Raw genomic sequence first — 16,537 nt, 5'->3', positions numbered from 1 at the left:
TCTCAGAAATATCTCTCAGTGTTAATTGCCTCAACTCCCTAATCAAAAGACACATACTGGCAGAATGGATCAAAAAACAGAATCTACAGTATTTAGCATTCAAGAAACTTATCTATTGAAAAGAATTCACAGACTAAATATTAAAGGAGAGAAAACAAGAATTCATGTACAAAGGCCCCCAAAAGAAGCAGAGGTAGCAATTATATCAGACATGGTAAACTTCAAGTTAAAACAGAAGTAGAAGTGATAAAGAAGGTCACTATACACTAGTTAAAGGAACAATCCAACAAGAGGAGATAGCATTGATAAACATATATGCACTGAATACTGGAGTACCTACCTTCATAAAATGAAAATTACTGAAATGAAAAGATCAAATAAATGCTAACATAATCGTAGTAGGGAACTTTAACACACTATTTTTGCAAAAAGATACACCAACTAAAGGAAGAAACAATAAGGAAATATCAGCATTGAACCACAATCTAGAGTATATGGACTAAATAGATATATAAAGGGTATTCTACCACTCTACAACAGACTATAAGCTCTTCTAAGCAGCACATGGCATGTTTTCCAAAATACATCATATAATAGTTGACATAACTACCACAGGTGAAAATAAAAGAATCGAAATAAACCCATGCATAATATCAGACCACTGTGTAGTGAAAACAGAAATCAATGTCAGAAGCAATTTCAGAAAAGGAAAAATGTCCTGGAAAATTAACAACATACTTCTAAAAAACCAATAGATCACACAAAAAAATCAAAGAAAAAATTTAAAAATTTCTGGAACTTCATAATAATGACTGTACAACTCAACAAAACCTTTGAAACACTATGAAAGCAGTCATAAGAGGAAAATTCATCACAAACAATTCTCACATTAGGAAAACAAAGCAAACCAAAATAAATATCTTGAAAAGAAATCTTAAAATACTTGAAAAACAATAAGAAGTCTGCCCCAAAACAAATCTCAGGAGGGCAATTATAAATATGAGAATGAAAACCAATTCAATTAAGATTTTAAAATATTAATAAAAATTCAATGAATCAAAGAACTTGTTCTTTCAGCGAATAAATAAAATAGATAAGGCCCTATTCAAACTTAAAAAGAAAACTTACATCAATGCAATTAGAAATGAAAAAAGAAAAATCAAAATTGACACTGTTGAAATCCAGAGGATAATAACTACTTTGAAAAACTATTTTCCAAAAAAATTAGCAAATTTCGAAGAAAGAGACAGATTTCTAGACATATACAAACTACCAAAGTTAGCCCAAGAAGACACAAATATGCTTAACAACCCAATAACAAGCAATGAATTTGTTACAGTAATAAAGGATCCACAACTCGAAACATCGCAGGACCTCATGGAATCACAGCTGAATTTTACAAAACTTTGATGAATGTTACATCATCAATTCTCCTCGAGCTCTGCATAGAAATTGAAAGGGATGGATTGCTCCCAAATATATTTATGGAAACCAGTACCATCCTGATTCTAAAACTGGATAAACACTCAACTAAAAATGAAAACTATAGGGCAATGTCCTTAATGAAAATAATTGAACAAATCTTCAACAAGATACTAGGATATAGAATGCAACATATTGCCAAAAGATCATATATCATGATCAAACAAGTTTCATTCCAAAAATGTAAGGATGGTTTAACATATATATCTATAAATTTAATACTTCACATAAACAGGAGCAAGATCAAAAGCAATATGATCATATAAACAATGCATTAAATGCTTTGACAAAATCCAACAGTCCTTAATGATAAAAAAAAAAAAACCCTAAGGGAAACAGGTATAGAAGGAACATACCAGGATATCATAAAAATTATTTATGACACACCAATAGCAAGCATCATACTAAATGAAGAAAAACTGAAAGCATTCTCTCTAAAATCAGGAACAAGACAAGGATGTCCACTATCACATGTTCTATTCAACATTATACTTGAAAACAATAGCTGTGCAAGGGAAAGGAATAAAAGGGATACAAATAGGAAAGGAAGAGCTTGTATTATCGTTATTTGCAGATGCCATGATACGCTACATAGAAGACCCAAAGAATTCAACCCAAAACCTCTCAGAGTTAATAACCAATTTCAGTGAGCTCAAAGGATATAAGATCAACACACAAATATATTAGCTTTTCTGTACATCAATAGTGAACTTGATGTGAAGGAAATTATGAAAATAATACCATTCACGTAAGTTCAAGAAAAATGAAATATCTAGGAAGTAACCTAATCAAGAAAACAGAAAATCTCTAAAATGGAGACTACAATAATCTGATAAAAAGAGAGTTAAGAGGACATTAGGAAATGGAAAGATGTCCCCTGTACCAGATAGGCAGAAACAATATTGTCAAAATAGTCATAGTCCCAAAACTTTTATACAGATCCAGTGCAGTCCCAGTCAAAATATCAACACCATACTTTACAGAACCAGAGCTTGCAGAGCTTTTTTTACCTCCATTGGTATGCTTTTAGATCAATCTGCTGTGTAGGTTTTTATTTCCTCCCTACCATGCCCCACTTTACTTATTTTGGCAGAGCTGGCAATTTCTGAAGGCACTGCGTTGTCTTGCCTTTTCATGTTTCTAGGGAGGGTGTGTTTCTCTGTGCCGCAGTTTGCAAATTTTTTGGCCCAATTCCCTGTTCTTTAGCAGGGAACCACAGTATTATGACAACCCAGGCAACCCAGGTATTGGCATAGAGACAAAACCAATTGCCAGCCACTACTATGGTACCTTCTTTATGGTAATAAATTCAGTGACAACAGTGAAATCAAATGTCTGTTAGATATTGAGGAATCCTAAGATCCATTCATGAACAACCCTTAACCAAAATCAATGGAGACTCTGGTTTGTTGAAGACAATTAAGCCCCTCTTATATTTACCTCTAGTAATTCAAACCAGTGATTTCTACTACATGTAGGCAGCACTGCCAGAGCTCAAATATAATACGAAGTCAAGTGTTTCTTTTTCAATACTGCTCCCTCTGACAATTACTCCCACTGACTCTGCCTTCCCATAATAAAATATAGGCCCTATGATCTTCCTGATCTGAGTCCAGAACTCACAAAGGTTCCCAGGGATCTCTATTTAGTTCTCATCCTCTCCAAGACTGCCTCTCAAGGTTGTCTGTCTGTCACCCAGTTTCTGTGAAAGAGTATTACTTCAATCCTTTAGCAAAACTCTGGGTATTGGACTCTTCTTTAATCAGGTTGATCTATTGGTTGTCAATACTATTGTTCTGTGCTACGGAGAACCCAGGGACGGGGGCAGCACATTCAATTCCTGACTCCTCCAGGTTCATGTATAGGTCTCTCTCAGGTGGTGGATGTCTATGCCAAACACTATCTTTAACAAAGCATTAATGACAGTACTGAAAAGAAGCAATTAATGAAAAAATTCTCAGTTGGAAAATATGATTTTCAATTTTAAATTTTTAAATGAAAGAGGACAGTCATTGTTGAGAAGTGAATAAACAACAAGAAGGAACAAGTAAAATTTTAAATAATAAATGGCAATTATAAAGAAAAAAATTTAAAATTGAACAGCTAACCCATAAGGGCCAAGAAACTGATGAATTTCTACAATAAGAAAGAGAAACAAGACTTTCTTTACTCTAAATGAATGATGTGGCTGAATAGTGAAAGCGTATCCCAAATTCCAGACAAGATTAGTGGAAAAAGTTCAAATACCTACTGCTATTTTTATAAAATTAATATGTTCAACACTAGAGATATTACAAAAGGGCAGATAAGAAGGGAAATAAAATTATTTTCCATGTTTGAAGCAAAGAAATAATAGACAAACATCTACATAATACCTAGAGAAAAAATAGTAAGCAACAAATTGTGTTGCTCTTCACAAGACAAGGTGCAATTCAGATAGTTTCAAATGCACAAGGATTCAGACAGACTACAATCTATGTCTAAGTTATAGGTAACATTTATTGAGCACTTACTACTTTTGAATTATTCCTCTAAGCACTTACATATATTACATAACTCAACAACTTTATGAGATTGATGCGATTCTTAGTCTCATGTTACACAGTGGTTAATAATTCACACCAAAATATACATCTTTTAAGTAAACAGCTTTTAACTCAGCCACTATCACTCCAAGATCACAAATTTAACCACTATATACTAAATGGTACTTAGCCTTGTGTAAATGCTTCTAAAAGTTTCCTATTTTCAGAGTCTGGGAACAGTGGAAAAACCAGATGTATGATCATCTCAATTGGATTTACTAGCAGAGAAATAATGTTTAGTTTGTAGATTCAATATTAATGGAAAGAAAAACACAATGGGTTTTAAAATATTTATTTATTTAAAGTGTATGATAACTGCATAAGAATAGAAATTTGAAAACCTGGGCATTATGACCACTTGCTGGTAATCCCAGTATTTGGAAGGCTGAGGCAGGAGGACTGCTGTGAGTTCAAGGTCAGATTGGGATACATAAGCGAGTCCAAGGACAACCTGAACAACATAGTGAGACCCTGCATCAAAAGAAAAGAATAGAAATTTAAATAAACTAAAAATTAACTAAGTGGAGGTAATTTTCAACAAAAGAAGCTAAGTAGTAAATAAAACAGCAAATAAAAACAGGAAGAATAAAATCAATATATTAACTATTACATTCAGTGTGAAGGTACAGACCATGATATTGAGTTAAAAAAAACTGGGGCTGGGGATTTAGCTCAGCGGCATAAGCACCTGCCTTGCAGGCGCGGTCGTGAGTTCGGTCCCCGGTACTGATAAAAATGAAAAAGACAAAAAAAAAAAAAAAAAAAAAAACAAAAAAAAAAACTTTATTTTGTTTATAACAAATCTACCTATAATATAACAAACAAAAGTTAAAACAAATCATTTGACAAAGTACTATCAAGCATAGGTACGCAAAAAAGAAAACATTACTGAAAATATTCATATAAATCCAAGTGGCATTTAAACATAAGCTATAGAGAACTGCTTTAAAAATGTAGTTTAAATCATATGTATAAATTATAAGAGGCACAATTTTAAAAGAATCTATAATTGTTCTAATCTTGTGTGTCCCAAACAATATTTCAAATAAGCAAAAAAAAACAAAAGCTAAAAAAATCAAAATTATAAAACTTTAATATGACTGTATCAGAATTGGGCCAATTCTAACTGGAGGTTATCATAGTAAACAGAATTAGATACAGAAATATAGTGCATTTTTTCATGAGAACTACAAAATAAAAAAACCTAAACACATAAAGGAAGAAGGCAGGAGGTGACAAATGGGAGATAAGAGAAGGTAACAGGGAGGGTGATTATGATTAAAGAATGCCATATATGCACCTATATATGTATGTATGTATGCATGTATAATGCCACAGGAAAAAACACTGATTTTCACAATTGCTATAATTAAATAATTACAATTTTACACAAGGTTTAAAAATTGACTAATCCTATTGATGAAAAAATAATCACATTTAAATAATCAAACAAAACTTTTAACTCCAAATGTAGAAGTTTTTATTATTAAAAAAAAAAACTGTACATCACTGGACTTGGTGGCACACGACTATAATCCCAGCACTCGAGAAGCTGAGACTGAGGCAGGAGGATTGCTACGAGTTCAAATCCAGCCTGAACTACATAGCCAAATTCTGTCTCAAAAAGACCAAACAAACACACAAAGATTGTGTATCATTCTTCTTGCCTATGGAATGTTTTTGTTTGTTTGTGAGTCAGGGTGTCAGTATGTAGTTCACACTGACCTTAAATTCACTATCTATCCCAGGTTGGCCTCAGATTTACACAGATCTTCCTGCCTCAGCATTCTGAGTGTTGTAATTATATGCCTGTCTACTGGAACAACATGCCTGCTGTCTATGGAACTCAAAAAATGATCATGTCCTTGACAGTATAAAAACTTAATGCATTCTAAAAGGGAGTACATTTATAACCATATCCTCTTGCATTAACAAAATAAAATTAGAAATAAGTAATAAAAGATGACTATAAAATGTAACTACCTAATCATATAGTAGTAGTTATGAAAACAATCACAGTATTTTTGGAGATGGGAGCTACTGCAATAAGATTAAAAAATAGTTAATATAAAACTTAGAAAGATGAGAGTAATTTCTAAAATACAAGGGACTATTTAAAAGTAGAAAGTCAATAAACAAATTAAAAGAAATGGTAGAACTTAAGATAAATACGAAAAAAATAGCTCTCCCTAGCAAGATTTCAGAAATTATCACAAGGTAGTGCTCGTGCGTTAATATTATTCTCTTTCGTTTACTTCAAGGGACATAAATTACTGAATGAGATATCAAATTAATCAGTACAATAATTTAATCCATTGCAACCATAGCTCAATAAAATCAGTATTAATGCCCCCTTGATTTTATTTGTTATACTAATTTCTCCATACGTACTCAAGTATTTTTTATAAATTTAATCTGTATCTTACTTTTAAATTTATCTGTGCTCTCATTGTAGTACTTTTTGAAAGTACTACTTTACCTTGTAAACGTCCACCAAAATGTCTAAATTCATAAGTCTTCCAGATGTGACAGCTCATTCTATGTCTCATAAAACAAGTTTCTTATCTTTGAATAAGGAACACTTGACAATATAAACTAACTATCCCAATTGAAAGACTAGATCAGACAACAGAATTTTTCTTTTTCTTTTTCTTTTCTTTTTTTTTTTTTTTTTTTGTACTGGGGATCAAACTCACGACCTCACAACCTCGCGATTGCCAGGCAGGCGCTTAAGCCACTGAGCTAAATCCCCAGCTGCCAACAAAATGTTAAATCCTTAAACACATTGATTAGATCATTTATTGTCGTATGTCACAGGACAACATTAAGTTTGTTTTTAATGAAGTATCACACTCACTTTGGTCTCCTGTTGACTACGTTTCACAAATTATAGCAATTCATAGGCTGAAGTGCATTTTATTTATCTTTTTGGTGTTTTAAATGTATACATAATAGATGCACAGCACGATTAAATAAAAGTCACAACCCAATAGGTATTAATTCCATGTTTTATAAAACAAACTCTGTGAAACGAAACTTCACCAGCAGTGCTCAATGCATTATACCTCAAAGATAACATCAAAGATAACAAACAGAGCAATAATATTTCTATTTATAAAGAATAACATTTAGTAAGTAACCTAAAACGAATAGTGTACTAAAAGTCCTGCCAAAACGTGAATAAGATGACACACATATTCAAAGGTTGGGAGAAGCAAAAAGAAATAAAATACAGCTTTACTTCATATTATACACAAAAGTAGAGATCAGGAAGATTAAAAAAGAAACACACACACATGCACCTATTTTTGAGAAGCTTGAAGAAAAAATTTCAATTCTTTACAAACGTTAATTTTAAGTGCTTACCTATGCTTGAAAAACTTAATAAAATAATAAAAAGGTGGCAAAATGATATGACTAACTTACAAGGTGGATAATCTACAGAATACGACATCATGAACAAATTTGATAACATATGCATAGCAAGATACAGATGATGTACTCTAAGTGCAAAAGACTGTAGAACAGAACACAGAGTTCATTTCCTGTTAAAATGTATGCATAATAAATAGAAGATAAATATTGGGAATTACAGAAAACTTCTTCAAATGGGAAGAAGAACGAGGGATGAGGGAGGAGAGAAGAAAGCAAGTAAACAGGTTTTTAAAATAGAGAATGGAAGGAAAAATGGAAATAAACATTTTTTAAAAGGGGAAGGAAAAAAGGGTTGAAAGAAGGGGAAGGGAATGGGAAAAAAGAAAAATTAAGATATATTATGTACTGGTACAAATTCCCTATGATTAATGTGATCAATATATATGACAAACACATATTGTTTGTCATAGTATCTATTTGTCTTAGTGTAAAAATAGATGACAACAGATTGGTAATAGGCAACATTTTAAAGATGGTAGGAAGAGGTCAACTTTTATAGTTTAGAATTTTATCTGTCTTGACTTTTAATAAGCATGTGCTATTCCAGAGTTTTGTAATGGTTTAGAAATATCCCCCAAATACCCCATGTATCCAGAGGTAGAGCTTTCCAAAAAATGACTGGATCATGGGAGCACTGCAGTTGAATTGCTGTGGGGCCAGATTGGAGGTGGGTCACCAGGGGGCTAACATGGAGGACATATCACCCTCCCTGGTACCTCACATGTCTCACTGCTTCCTGGCTGCCATGGGATGAACAGCTGCCATTGGCCCAGACCCTTCTCATGACAAAGGCTAAGATGTGCCAAGTGCTTGCCTAGCATCTGGCAAGCCCTGGGTTTTATCCTCAGCACAAACAGAAAATAAAGAGGAAGAGAAGAATGGGGGAAGAGAGAGAAATACAATTATATTTTTGTCCTTACTGAAGATACCACCTAAAGTAATCAGTTATATTTTGTTGAAAAGTTATGTCCAAATGGATAACTTACTCCCTTGTGTTTGCCTTCTGTGTTTCCCTGCCTATCCCCTTTTCTTGTCACTAATTTCTGTGTAATACATAGCCCAACAGTCTCACCTGATGAGCCTCTGCCCCAGGTTAAGTTTTCTAGTCCGGAGCTAAGAAGCCACCTAAATTGTTAATTCTATTTTTTAATAAAATAAGACCTGTAGTATGATGGTTTAGTGTATCACACTTTAAAAATAGCAAGCATAAATATGATTTCTCTTTATGGAGACGATTTCACAAAAAATGGACGATTAACAGAATATAAGCAGTACTTCCTCAAAGTACACTGTCTTTCTTGGAAGATAGAGTAGGTGTCTACTTTGTAATACATATGACTATATATAACAGAATTTTTTTATTGGGGGGATACCATGAATCAAACTAAGGACCTTGCACTTGCCAGGCAGGTCCTAAACAGCTGATCTATATCTCTTCCCCAGAAATTTTTAAAATGAAAATATTACAATGTTCATTAAAAAATTTAAAAAGAATATGACTATACAGAGGTTACTTAGCAAAACCAAAACTCTAGAAACCAAAGAGAGAAAACAAGTAAGATTTGATCACCTTCGCCAATCATTTATAAAGAAAAAAACATGAACAAAGCTAAAGGAATTAAACACCCATCAGGTTCTCCTCCTAGAGACACCAACCTCTGTCTATGCTAGCTTAAGTTCCCTGAACACTAAGTTAATGATGATAATTTGGTTTCTGGTCTAGACTGACCACAGAAAAAATGTTCTGAGCTGCAAATACTCAATTTATGGCCTGCTTCATGATTGTAATGTTACAGTAACAAATTGTCATTCCAGTTTTCATTGCAAAAGAAAATATTCCATTTGATAATATAGCATATTCTCTGCAAGTTTAGAAAAGCTACATAAATGAAGAACCTCTAGGCCCAATAAAGTCACTTGTATTACATCAGCTTTTTCACTTTCTAAGATGTTAGTGGTCGACAGGGCCAGCGAGTGACAATTAGCCCATTTCCAGTGGAGGATCGAGTTATATTTGCATGAACCTGTGAGGATAAAATTACTCACCATAGGGCTTCCTTCCCCTTTCTCACCTCCTTCTCTTGTCACATTCCTCTTCAAACATACACATTGTGCAAGCCCTAACATAAGACATGAGGGAGTTCCAGTGGAGAAGGTGAAGCATGGACATATTCTATTATGAAAAGTAAATCTCCTGTTTCCTCCTTATACCACACCCTCAGGACACAGTCCCACAATGGTAATGCAGAGACAGCTCTGTGTTAAAGACAAGGATGTGAAGCAAAATTAATGTAAAATGAATGAATCAGGGCCAGGTGTGGTGACACACATTTACAATTCCAGCACTCATGAGGCTCAGGCAAGAGGATCGAGAGTTTGAGGCCAGCTCAAGCTACATAATGAGCTCAAGGTCAGCCTAGACAACACAGGAGACCCTGGCTCAAAACAAAACAAAACAAAAACAAATTATATCTCTACTAGATCACATTAGTAGTAGTTATAATCACTACTTTAAAAGTCATACTCAAGAAAACTCAGCAAAACCAGAGAGCCATAAACATAAAATTAGCCCAAATCACATCAATTTACCAAACCCACTTGGAATCTGTTTTCAAACAAAGAAAGTAAAATATGAATTGGGAAAAAAATGCTTCCGGAGACTTGAAGTATTCTGCTTTGGGTGACAATTTTTAACAAACTGAAATCCATCAGTGTAAAATTACCTTTAGCCAAGAGTGGTGGCACATACCTGTAAGCCCAGCACTCAAGAGGCTGGGGCAGGAGGATCACCATGAGTTCGAGGCCAGCCTGTGCTACACAGTAAGTTCAAGGTCAGCCTGAACTACATAGGGAGACCCTGTCCTAAAACAAAACACATTTGGACTGAAATAGACCCTAAAACTGTTAGATGACAATAAAATCAAAATAGCAGGATATCCTGAGTTTTTAGTATCTTCTCTAATAGGAGGATACTACCTCCTCCCAGTTCCCTTGAACTGTGACAATCAGAACACAATCCTAGAATTTTGTACTTCCAAAATAACTGAGAGTAACAACCTCCTATACGGAAATATTGGGACATTTGGGTATGACCCAGGACTGTCCCAAGGAAAGTCCAGCAAGTTAGTCTGGATACTAAAAGATGTTAGATGTGAAAAGTACATGCAGGGCACATAGAGTAGCACATGCTAACACTAAGTCCTCAGTCTCTGCTCAAGTCAGGGGATTCCAAGGGGACCAAGGGGTTCCAAATCATTCTTGGCATCCTAATAACACCCAGGTTCACTTGATAACCACAGTACTGACAATTATTATTCTGTATCAAATGCTCACTGGCACATGACATAGTGTCCTGGAAATTAAATGGTCATGCCATCCCAAAAGAGATGGAAGTACAGAGCAACTATCACCAACTGTCTTCCAGAGAGAAGAAATAGAGACAGAAGTGTGAGTGAAAGAGAAGAAAAATGGAGAGGAAAAAAGGAATGGATGGATGCCAGCCAGGGCTGAGCTTACCACACTGTGACTATTACTAGAAGAAAATTCCTTTTTAGGACAAGTATAAAACTCATTCTGTACCTTAAGTTCAAGAGTTATCTTCATTCTGCTTTCCTTTATCCTACTCTTAAAAGTGGTATCTAATGAGTGTCCATAAATATATAACTTAGTAGAATGACCATATCCAACAACTGTAAGCCAGTCAACCTCCGGTCCTTTTATGTTCTGTAGACACTGCAGTACGTATATGGAGACGTATGAAATCCTGGGGATAAAACTAGATCATAACCAAATGGAAAATTTTACCCTTTCCTGGTCTCATATATAAAGCAAGACATATATATATATATATATATATATATATATATATATATATAATTAGCTCCCCAAAGCAACTTGTTTCCTTGCGTCTGTTATTAGATGAGAGAAAACTTTGTTACATTAATAAATTATTTTAGCAGTTACATTACAGGAATGACAGAAGTCTACACAGTAATCACTCAATAAATGTTAATTTTATTGTTATTATAGTGTCATTTATTAAATGACACTGAAACACGGCAGAATGCTCCAACCAGCAAAGGTCAACCAAAATCTATTAACTCTGAATTCTGAATACTTACATGCTCTCACTTTTCTTAGCTAATAATTGCTAAAATGTTGTATGTACTTCGCATATGTTATCTCACTTAATCCTCATGATAAGCTGCACCTTCACCACTTCAATCCATCTCATTTTGATCTATCTTTTTCACATAGTGCCACTTTGAATCAGTTACCTGCTTCATTTCCAATACTTCATTTTCAAAAATTTCCTAAAAATCAACATTCACTACAGATAATTAAGTACCCAGATGAATAAAAAGTAGGTAGAGTTCACAAATTGTCCTTCTACTCAAAGATAGCTATTGTTACTATGTATGTAACTCCAGAGCTTTTAATGTCATTATAAATAAGATTTCCTATCCCCCAAAATGGAAGCATATTACAAATACTGCTATATCAAACTTACCTTTTTCCCTTAATGTATGATGAATACACTTTCCTAGCAAAATAGATTTCTATTAGCATATATATGTGTGAACATCCCTTAAATTATTTAAATAATCCAGTATGATAGACACTTTAGTTGTTTCTAATTTTTGGCACCATCATGCTGAGGCAAATAGCTTTGTACATACAAACTTTGACCAATTACTTAATTACTCTCTTAAGACACAAGATTTACATATTTTAGGTCTTATGATATATATGACCAAATGGCTACCATCAGGGTTTCAGAGAGTACATTTCTCCACAGTCTAATTGATACTATGCAGCAGAAGAGCAAGCAGGACTTTTCTAAGAAGCCTATTTTCTAGTCAAAAATATTTAATGTATCTGAGTGTTCAATGAGATAGTATTCAAGTATCTTTCCACAACTGGCTTGATTCAGCTTCCCAAATTTATTTGTTCCTATTCTACTCGCTCTCCACTCTATGCAGACTGTTCTGCTGTCATAGGAAAAAGGTTCATACATCAATAGGTTTCTCTCACCATTTCCCCCTCTCAGAGACTGCCTTAACCTTCTCACTCTACTCTGGGCTCACTTTCAATGGCTGTTTGTTCTGTGAAGCTTTAGCTAACTTTCCTATTCTGCAGAGACCTTTGCCTCTTCTGTGGTCTGAGAGCACACATCTGAAAATGAGTGTATGCTCCAGATATTGTTGATTATCTTTTGGTTTGTATGTTCCTTATCTTTCCAACTAGATTATAAACCAAAGGACAAGGATGATTTCTTTCTCCCCTCTTTTTTTTTCTTTCCAACATCAACACACAAGTTTATTGATGATACACAAATAAAATCAATGCAAATAACAAAGTTTACTTAGGACTAATTGGTTCACTGTCACCTATGCAGAGGAAATAGTAAGAATATTTTAATCTAGGCAGCAAGATAAAAAGCAAAAAACATGTTTTCAAAACAAGTAATGATATTCATCCAGCTTAAACCCGAAAATCAACCTGGTTAAATATCAGCATTGATAATACAATATGACATTTATTACTCAAAACTGGCAGCTAAAAGGATTCCTCCACCATATAAACAAGGTTGGGAAAAAGAATACTTTATAGTACATATTGCTTCTAAACTACGAAGTCAAGAAATTATTCCTGGATCTTTGGGAACATATGCTCAGACAGTTTGGACATGAATTTTCCAACTTTTACTTTTACCAAAAAATCATGGTGACTTTCTATTCCCAGAACCTTATCAGCATACACTTGAAATTCTTTTAAAAAGAAAAAGAGCGAGCCTTCACCAAATTGATTCAGAGTAGGTTCATTTTCTTCCCATTTAAAATTGTCATTTAGATTTTCAAAAACAATCAAAAGTTTAAGAATAACCTCTTTGTTCTCCTTCTTATTAAAGAGGGAACCTAGTGAAGATGGTACTTGGGCCCTGAGCAGCTCTCTAGTCATAGCTGGATTTTCGGCCAAATTCAAAAGGAGTTTCAAAACCTGAAGTTTAGTTTCTTCATTTCCAGCTGAAAATAAGCGGAAAAAGTCTGAAATGGAATTAGCAAGCATGTGCTGATACTCATTAGTAACAGTCATATTTGTAAGCAATCTTAGTCCAGCCAGCTGCACAGATGAGTTCAAGCGAGAAGTGATTGTGTCATCACACACTTGATTCATGTATATCTTAAGCCTGCGCTGATTTTCAGCATTCACACTCAGGTTATTTAGGACAATTAAAGCCTTTTCCTTAACAATGGGATCCCGGGTATTGAGAATCTTTGCAACAATTGGGAGACCACCCAGATCACGAATAATATCTCGGTTAAATGCATAAGCAGCATTGTTGCCCAGAGCAATTAAAGCTGCTTCAAGAATATAAGGCTTTTCAGACATCTCAACCAAACAAAGAACTTTCTGTAGTTCTTGAGGGGACAAAATAGTATCATCTGAATTAGGAGAAGCCCGTTTCTGGACAGCCCGGCGTGCCCTGGTAGCCCTGGCCCTTGCCCTGGCTCTAGCTCTGGTTCCTGCCTCCGTTCCAATCCGGGCCCAAGGTGGATACCATACTATACTCTTGCTATCATTACTGTCATCATCATCATCAGACCAGTCATACCTGGCTCCAGTACAGTCCCCAGCATCATCCACATCCCCGGTTCCACCCTCAGCCATTTTCTCCTTGTTCTGTTTTCTTCCTCTAGTCAGTCTATAAATGCAGTAGCAGGCACCAGCCCCAATCACTAGGCCTGCAGTCACCCAGCCTACTTTCCTAACGTAGCCCATGCAATCGTCCCTGACAAGAGCAGGGACCAAGGAAGACAGTAGTCACTCAGGATGCGGGAAGAGCGCAGTGGGCCTGGGTGCAGGACTGTAGAAGTTGATCTTTAGTCACTTCCTGGTCACAACAGCTGAATCTGGAGGTGGATCTAGAAGTGGAGGAAGGAAATATGGTTTGAATTTCTCTTCTCTTTGTGTTGCCCTATGCAGAGTTGCACAGAGGGACAGGAAAATAGTAATTGAATTCGGGTAAGATGCAGATTGTTGACAAAAAGTCCCCCTCATTTCACTCTCTCCCTACCTCCCATCCCACCTCTACCCTAATTATAATGATAATGGAGTCTACAGATTCTGCAGTAGCCTCAGTCATCACAATCTCTGATGTCTCTAGGGAGTAGCACCTTTGCACTAACCTCCTTAAGACAGGCACTTTGCCTCTTCTCTTCTCCGAGATGTGCCACGCCCAACAATCTTTCGGATCTGCAGAAAGACCAGAGTCAGTGAGAACCAAGGTCTTGATGGATTGCGCATTTGCTGCATTCCTGAATTCAAGCTGTTAGATTTTTCTTTTTTAGCAACACTATGCCATCTAAAATGTGTACATGTCCTAGTCTGAAATGGAGGATGCAAGGAAAATAAAATAGGAACCCCTGAATCTATCCAAACCGTGGCTGATTTCCAGCCCCTCCCCCATTCCAGACAGCCCTCATGCCCACACTGACCTCCAAAGATCCTGGGAAACTTGCTCCCTCGCTTCAGACAGTGCCACCTGCCACAGAAGACCTGCAGGATGACAGATAGAAAACATGGGGGACTAAGTGCTGCTGAGGAACGGATAACGAACAAACTATCTGATAGGCTTCCCTGCTGTCATTTCCCCCTCTTCCCTCCTGAGCGTGAGACACACACATACACGCGCACGCACACACACACACACACACACACACACGTAAACACACACTACACGCCATTTCGCCACAGTCCGAGGAGTGTAAGAAACACAAACTCAGACCTGAACTAGATTACCTTCTCTAGTTTTCTCCTGTCTCCACACTCCCCTCTGCTAGTGTCCACACATGATCTTACCCTCAAATCAACCTTCACCGATAAGAGTCAATTTCCTTCCTCTTCTCTTGCCTGGAGTTGTGCTGCAACCTACAGAAAGACTGGCCACCCGGGAGAGGGTTGGACCACCCCCCACCCCGCCCCGCCAGCCACGGAGCCATGGTTGAAAAGACAAAAAACAGGCGATACACTACTGAGTGTTTGGTGACCAGTCCCGGGAGATCAAAACTCTTTCCTAATTTAGAGGCCTTGTTGTCAAAGGTTTCCCACCTCCGTTACTCTGTTACCCTCTGGAGTTCTGTAGACACATCGCATTGCACCCCACCATCCCCGCCCCCTTGTCCAGCCTTTCTCCTCCGGGAGTGCACTAGCAGACTGGGAGACAACAGCCAGGCCACATTTCCCTTTTCCAGATTCAGGGCCTTGGTTTCCAGAAGATTTCCAACTCTGTATTTCTGGACTCCTCCCCACACATCTCCCTGCTCACCGTTCCACAGCTTTGAAAGGGGCTGCAGGAGGGACAAACGTCTTGGAAAGAGGGCAGCGAGTGGAAGAGTCGACAGAGGCGCCTCAGGACCCGCGACGGTCTCCGCCCAACACCCTCCGCCACCCCCACTTTGTGGAATCTCCCAGGCACTGACCTGCAGGGATCCGGGCCAATTTCCTTCTCCTCCTCCTTCTTCCTTCTGCGACAAGCCCACCTACCCTCTGGGCAATTGGGAGCTGGTACTCAAATGGGAAAAACGATCAGGACAAGAAGGACTTCTGCACACGTCAGCTCTTTGTCACGTGAGATCTACGTCATCCACCAACTCGGGTCCCCAATTTCCCCTCCCACTAGCAGTGCGGCAGAAGAGGGCCCGCCCCGCTCCCTTCCCTTCCCCAAGCTGGGCCTTGTTATTCATTCTTCGTGGTTAATCCCGTCTCCTTGTAGTTGTGTTTCCCTTCCTCTGATTACCAGAAAGGGATAGTATCTTCCCCAGGGGCCACTGGCCACTTGCACTTTTGTGAAAAACTGACTTTTCCTTTCCTAGACTCCTGGGATATCAGCCTCTCCCTACACCACTCCTCCTCAGTTATTAATGTCTGTGTTTCCCCTGAAATCCAGTCCTAGATCTGAAATGAACAAGAAGTCGGAAAGGAAAACCTAAAGTGAATGTGTTTTCACTTTAATACTTTGTCTTTTTGCACTA

The 16,537-nt window shown here is 36.8% G+C and overlaps 1 protein-coding gene across 3 annotated transcripts; it reads right to left on the bottom strand.

The window, feature by feature from the left end:
• Window positions 1-11,496: 11,496 nt before the first annotated feature.
• Armcx3 (armadillo repeat containing X-linked 3) lies at window positions 11,497-16,163 on the bottom strand. Of its 3 annotated transcripts, XM_013153723.3 has the most exons (5): window positions 15,986-16,144; window positions 15,366-15,445; window positions 15,002-15,062; window positions 14,693-14,759; window positions 11,497-14,428 (listed from the first exon to the last, which is right to left on the bottom strand). In XM_013153723.3, exon 5 carries the CDS (start codon window positions 14,283-14,285, stop codon window positions 13,149-13,151), a length of 1,137 nt encoding a protein of 378 aa, XP_013009177.1. In that variant the 5' UTR covers window positions 14,286-14,428; window positions 14,693-14,759; window positions 15,002-15,062; window positions 15,366-15,445; window positions 15,986-16,144; the 3' UTR covers window positions 11,497-13,148. The 3 variants fall into 3 exon arrangements, with proteins under 3 accessions (XP_013009177.1, XP_005004209.1, XP_005004210.1); XM_005004152.4 differs by lacking the exon at window positions 15,366-15,445 and having other exon boundaries at window positions 15,986-16,163; XM_005004153.4 differs by lacking the exons at window positions 15,366-15,445; window positions 15,986-16,144 and adding an exon at window positions 15,832-15,953.
• Window positions 16,164-16,537: the final 374 nt, after the last annotated feature.

The sequence above is a fragment of the Cavia porcellus genome, unplaced genomic scaffold (genome assembly GCF_034190915.1).
Source record: "Cavia porcellus strain 051 isolate PalLab524CR breed Dunkin Hartley unplaced genomic scaffold, mCavPor4.1 scaffold_3, whole genome shotgun sequence".
Classification (NCBI taxonomy): domain Eukaryota; kingdom Metazoa; phylum Chordata; class Mammalia; order Rodentia; family Caviidae; genus Cavia; species Cavia porcellus.
Note: the sequence above shows the minus strand (reverse complement) of the source record. Positions and strands in the feature narration are given on the sequence as shown.

Excerpts from the sequence above, each read along its gene's own strand:
- Armcx3 (XM_005004152.4), bottom strand. The coding sequence starts at position 14,285 with ATGGGCTACGTTAGGAAAGTAGGCTGGGTGACTGCAGGCCTAGTGATT.